The sequence below is a fragment of the Mastacembelus armatus genome, chromosome 13, assembly GCF_900324485.2.
Source record: "Mastacembelus armatus chromosome 13, fMasArm1.2, whole genome shotgun sequence".
Taxonomy (NCBI): domain Eukaryota; kingdom Metazoa; phylum Chordata; class Actinopteri; order Synbranchiformes; family Mastacembelidae; genus Mastacembelus; species Mastacembelus armatus.
The window spans coordinates 24,999,523-25,005,825 of record NC_046645.1 but is presented as its reverse complement, the minus strand read 5'-3'; the positions used below and the strand labels follow the sequence as shown (position 1 = coordinate 25,005,825).

At 40.2% G+C, this 6,303-nt stretch overlaps 1 protein-coding gene across 1 annotated transcript; it reads right to left on the bottom strand.

Moving 5' to 3' along the window:
• Positions 1 to 729: 729 nt before the first annotated feature.
• Positions 730 to 4,966, bottom strand: spcs2 (signal peptidase complex subunit 2). The gene is made up of 5 exons (XM_026299079.1): positions 4,897 to 4,966; positions 3,615 to 3,698; positions 3,362 to 3,522; positions 2,672 to 2,806; positions 730 to 2,410 (listed from the first exon to the last, which is right to left on the bottom strand). Exons 1-5 carry the CDS (start codon positions 4,936 to 4,938, stop codon positions 2,224 to 2,226), a joined length of 609 nt encoding a protein of 202 aa, XP_026154864.1. The 5' UTR covers positions 4,939 to 4,966; the 3' UTR covers positions 730 to 2,223.
• Between the last annotated feature and the right edge of the window lie 1,337 nt (positions 4,967 to 6,303).

Here is a 6,303-nt window from a genome sequence, read left to right as displayed (position 1 = left end):
AAAGTTTGGTCATATCTTCACTTTTAAATCCTTTACCAAGTGCAGATTATTTTCAAAAGGTAAAAAGTTATTTAACATCTGTCTCCTGCTGACTGAACCATGTCCCATGTCAAACCTGTTAAATCTTCACACCTACCAATAAAGCTGATGTCGCAGAATCATCATGTGCAGAAAAGTTGCTTTAAATGTAAAATATGTAAATTGTGTGACTTGTTTTTATAACTTTATCACCTTCTGTTACCTGCAGATCTGTTATGTGTTTTGCCTTCTCTGCTGTGGTGAAATGATACAGCAGTGCCCCCTGCTGGGAAACCTGCAGACCAACAACAAACCCGATCCACATGAAGACAGAGGAAAGCAGCACAGAAACATCCATAAGAAATGTAGGATTTTCCTTTAATACCTTCACTGACAGAATTAGACAACAAGGCTCTGAAAAAAAAACAAACCAAACAAACACTCAAAATAAAAGTTTGGTCGACATTCAGTCCAGGTCCTGTTGTGAGGCATCAACATATTGTCAGTGCCCTCATCAGGTCTGTGTTTAGCATCAGTCACATCACCAAGTCACAGGCTGCGGCAAATGCTAATCATGCTAATCTGTTAGCCGATATCAGACGGTCAATCTTCTGATTCTAGCATCGCTGAAAATAAGTTTGTCCAACAAAAATAAAAAGTGGAAATGCAAAATTATTCACTAAAGAAACTTTTCAGCACCAGAACCAAAAGTCAATTTTTTCCTTTTTATTCAATCCCCCCCACCCCACTCAAACCATCATGGCCACTGCTGACGATGTTTGTTTTTGGACTTTTTCAGGTGTTTATGTGACTCTGCCCACCAATGACATACGACGCTGTGATTGCTTATAACATTGTGCTTTGCATAAAATTCATGCCGACAAAGTTTTCTATACATCAGCTCCAATTGTTTTTCGATGAAGAGAGAGAGAAATCAGAGTCTGAGTCTTCTCTAAATTCACCTACAGAAACCTTGTTTCTCACAGCATCACTTCATCTGTGGAGCTGAAATGTTTGAACTTGCTGGGTCTACGCCCAGCAACACAAACACCCCTGGGTTAGACTTTCTCACTGATGTAATAAGTGTAAGCTGGGGGAAAAAGAAGTGCTAATACTCATGAAACCGTCAAACACCAGTTTGAATATGAACCAACAAGCTGCTGAATGCACCTAAAGATCTAAATGTTTAATAAATCTGAAAACATACAAAAGATGTAACGAGCCAGAACAGGAATAGAAGCATGAGATTAATTCAGACTCAGATGCAGCTAATCTGTGAGCAGTCAATAAAACCTGGTAATATTTCTGAATTCTCCTCATGGTTGTGTTTTCCTGTTATTTCTGTGACTGTAAGAAAACCGTTTCTAATGTTGATGCTGTGAAATGTGATTTCCTTCGTTCAGCCAGTCCAAGTTTTAGTTCATGTCTGTGAAAACGAAGCTGCAGAGAGCGAATCATCACCGTGATATTTCAACTATGCAAAGTATCAGCTGCGACAATCAAAAACAAAAGAAACAAGTCGACTGCGTGTCCTGGTTTGACAATGTAACATAAATTCCACTAAAAGACGACAGCAGCAGGTTGGAGTCTCATATTTTATTTTTCATACTTCAACTAATCACTTTTTTACTATTTATTCATCTGAGGATTATTTTCTACAGCTTATTCATGTTTTTGTTAAAATAACATTTGATTAATGTGGTGATGCGTTTGAGGCAGACATGAAATCTCTCTTCTGTGCTGCATTCACTGACACACCACCTTCTGAGAATTGATGACTGGAATAAAATATTGTAGATTTTGTGAGCAGAGTTTGTCTGCTGATCATTTAAACTCTGCAGTCATATAAAATCTACTGACGCGTGTCGGGTTGTGATTTAAATTCATGTTTTAATCACACTAAAGTGACTCCTTTTGTGTCCTGGAGTCAGATAAAGGTGCAATGAAGCAAAACTCTGGACTTATGTTAATAACACCAACACTGTCCAGCTCTAGAAACCCATTAATGTGAATTTTCCTGAAACAAAAAGAATGCCTGAATGCACAGAAGCAGAGTGATGCTGCGATTTGAACCAGAACTGAAAAAGCTGTGACTGTGACTGATTAGCTCTCTGCAGCCTCGTCTGAAGAAATGAAACTGAAAGCAAGAAACTGAGTGAAAAGATTCAGTACCAAAGTCAAAGTGTGCCCGTGGTCTGATGTAGATTATTTGGTTTTCTTGTCTGAGGCCAGCGAGTCATGAAGTTTAGAAACAGACTTTTCAAACTGGTCCATCACCAGCGTCCCGTTCTCATCGAAGAACGCCGACACAGATTTGGTGAACTCCATTTCCCTCGAGTTCTTTGACTTTCCATCGGTGAAGGAAACTCGCAGAGTGTACTGGTCGTCAAACCTGAGAACACAAAGAAACTGTGATAAACATGAGTCCTCAGCTGACATTCACATGTTCTTCTACAATAAACGTCTGCAGCTCAGAATCGTCTGCAAAAAGGAACAGACAGCACACATCCGACTGGTGAGTTTTCTGATGTCAGTGTGTCCTTTAACGCACCATCAGATTCAGGATCTTCAATGGATAATTGCATTATTGATTTATCAGCTGATGTGTGAGGGAGGGGAGGGTGCTGGTTTGACTCTGAAGACTCTGACTGACCGTTTGAGGGAGGATGACAGCTGCCAGATGTGGTCTGGATCCAACCCAGCTGGATCTTTCTGCAGGGCCATCAGGAAGATATTCTTCTCCCTATAGGAGGTGTACAGAGTCAGGATGCCCATCATGATGAAGTATGTGATGGAGGACAAGTTAAGGAGCAGAACACACACTTTAAACCTCACATTCTCTGTCTTCATGCAAGTCTAATGATGTGCCACCACTCAACTCTGCTGGTTTCACTTTATTGTCTTGACTATATCACTAAATATCAATAATCAATATCTCAGATCTTCTACTGCTCAGCTCATTTTCACTGACGCTTCCTCATTAATGTTAATGTTGATTCATGTCACAGCTGCTGCTGCTTCCATTGGAGAATAATCAGCAGCTACTTTGACAACTGAATAGTTGTTATATTCTCACTATGAACTGTGTTCTTACAGATACTGAAAATCAAACCTGGTGAAATAAAAACTGCTCTATTTTTTTTTTTCATCTGGTCTTTTGTTTCCTGTTCTGAGGTCAAAGCTCCAGCAGAACCAATCAAACTGTTTCATTTTTGGCAGCAGTGTTGTCCTGATGAATCCTTTGAGTCTGATACACATCCTGCTATAAAAGTAAAACATGCACAGACAGACCAAGTGTTCAAACAGGACAGGTAACATCAGACCAGGTGAACTTTAAGGATATGAGATGACGCAGCACGCCAGGACTGGTCTGGACTCGGGGAAGGGGTGCAGGTAGTCCCAGACCAAAGCCAACATGGCGAACAGACAGGAAACTGTGCAGATCAACAGGCGACCATCAACCAGCCTGAAGTTCTCCAGGTAGCCATACTTCTCCAACATGACCTGTAGGGGGCGCCGCAGCAGGACAGCAGGGTTACACACCAGACTGTGAGGAACTCTAAAAACCAGCAGGAACAAGAAAAAGAAAACCTGACCTTCTTTGCAGCATCATCCAGGGAGTTCTTCACAGCAGCACCATCCCATTTATCGATCTTCACTGGTTTCTCATCGATCCTCCACTGAAACACAAGGTGATGCTCAGATAAAAACCAGGACCAGACTCTGTCTCACTGTCCCGCTCAGGTTCATGGTCAATTCTGTTTCCTCCTCTTACAAACAACACACTCGTTCTTTCAGTTGAGATGTGTCAGATTTCTACATTAGCAACAGGAGTATTAAAAATAACACGCAAAAATACAATTAGTCCTGAACCTGAACTGAATCTTTAATCAGTCAGATGAAACAAATCCTGATTTCTGAGGTTATTTCAGGTCCAGGTCTGAAGTTGCCTCAGACAGAACACGTCGAGTCTGGGCTGTGCTTTATCATCAGTAATGTCCTGGACATGAAGATGAACCAAACACAAACATGTGGCAGGTCAGACAAACAACCTGATCTCCAGCCATATAATTACACCTCAGTGGCAAATGACAGTGTTTAGACATTTGTCTCCACACTCTCTTCCCATTACAGGACAGTTATCTGACTGATGTGCTGATGAAACCATCACAATAAAATGATCTTGGACATTTAAATGAGATGAAAAAAAGAAAACACACCTGCTCCCTGAGGTAACAGCAGCTCTTTATCAACCTCATATCGTTTTTATATTTTAGGAGAAAACCAAACACAAAACTCAAACTGTTCTCACGTTACCGACATAAAAAGTAAGTTTTAATGAAGGATTTCACCTGAATCAAGAATTCAGGTGAAATCCTCTTTATTTTACTTTGGCTGGTTAGAAGAAAAAACATCTTTAAATCACTACCGATCACAGTAAAAACTGCTTATATTCATGGTGTTTGAGTTTTTGCAGCTAACACTAAACCGCTGAGCTTTTGTCAGCGAAATAAAATTAAATCGTCTGTTTTCTGAACGGAGTTCGGTGCAGGGGCTGCGTCCCTAACAGCTGGACACTGCACTAACCGCAACAGTTTGAACTCACCCTGTGCCGTGAACACGACACACACACACAGACACACGAAGACATGCGGACACCTCCATTATTTCTGTTTTTAACTTTAATTCAAAATAAATCAACGTTAGCATGTTAGCATGCTAACGTTAGCTTAGCTCGCTCCGCGCGGGCGCAGAAATATGCCACTCCGCCGCCACAGAGCGCGAACCTCCCCGTCCCCTCAGCCTGAGCTCGGGCACAAAACCAAATCCTCATCGTGTCTCTAAAAGTGCGAGAAACAATAAAAGTTTAATTCTCACTTTCTCCAGCAGCCCGCTCTTCCCGTTCCTCGCAGCAGCCATTTCTCTTCCGCTACCTGTGACCTGGACGCATCTGATTGGACCAGAGTAGAGATGGAAACGACCCGATGGCGCTTGCGCAGCATCCGTTAAAGTGACACGTCACGGAATTTTAATATATGTATTGATTATATGTGAATAATATAAACAGTTGAATTATATGTATTGATTATATACAAATAATATAAACAGTTGAATTATATGTATTGATATGTGTATTCAATATGGCGGCAGATCAGTATATATCTACATTTACTGAATGTGTATATATCTATAGCTACATGTCTATATGTGTGTGCCTCTATATCTATGCATTTATGTATATATATCTGTACATCTAAGTACATCCCGATCAGAAGGAGTTTCCAATGGGAATGATAGGCAAAATCCCCAAAAGTTGGAACTCTTTAAAATCTGCATAAAAGCAAAATGCAATGATTTTCAAATCTCATGAACCCATATTTTATTCACAATAGAACATAGAAAACTTATTAAATGTTTGAGCTGAGAAAATGTTTCATTTGATGAAAATAGTAAGGTCATTTTGAAATTGATAGCAGCAACAGGTCTCTAAAAAGTTGGGGAAAAGTCAATGGCACTAAGAAGGAAGAGCTAAAGAACATCTGGAAACTAATGAGGTTAACTGGCAACAGGTGAGTAACATGAACAGTCAGAGTCTCTCAGGAGTAAAGATGGGCAGAGGGTCACCAATCTATAAAAAAAGCTACATCTACAAGTTGTTTGTTCCTGTATATGGACTTGCCACTTGTAAGTTGACAACACAAAGAAAGACACACTGAATCAGAAACGTCAAAGAGGAAAGGACACATATTGACGTGTTTCACGCCTTTTAATTGAGCCTCGGTGCTCCTGCTGCTCTCATACAAAACTACTGAATTAAACAGTCTCAACATCGTCTGACAGTCTCTGGTCATTTGGCACCTAACACCAGCCCCACCTGAACACTGACGGCATCAACTGATTCCAGCTTTAACACAACTTAGAAAATGTGCATATCAGTCCTGTAGAGAGTAAAGCTCATGTGGCATCAGGTAAAAAAGCCCACAAAGCTCCACAAAATACTACAAAATTGTCAAACACTTCAAACTCTTTCACTAAGTCATCATCATAATCATTATTACCCTCTCAGGAAATGTGGGAGAAAATAAATACAGTGGTGTGAAAAAGTGTTGGCCCCCTTCCTGATTTCTTATTTTTTTGCATGTTTGTCACACTTTAATGTTTCAGATCATCAAACAAATTTAAATATTAGTCAAAGATAACACAAGTAAACACATCATGCAGTTTTTAAATGAAGGTTTTTATTATTAAGGGAAAATAAAATCCCAAACTACATGGCCCTGTGTG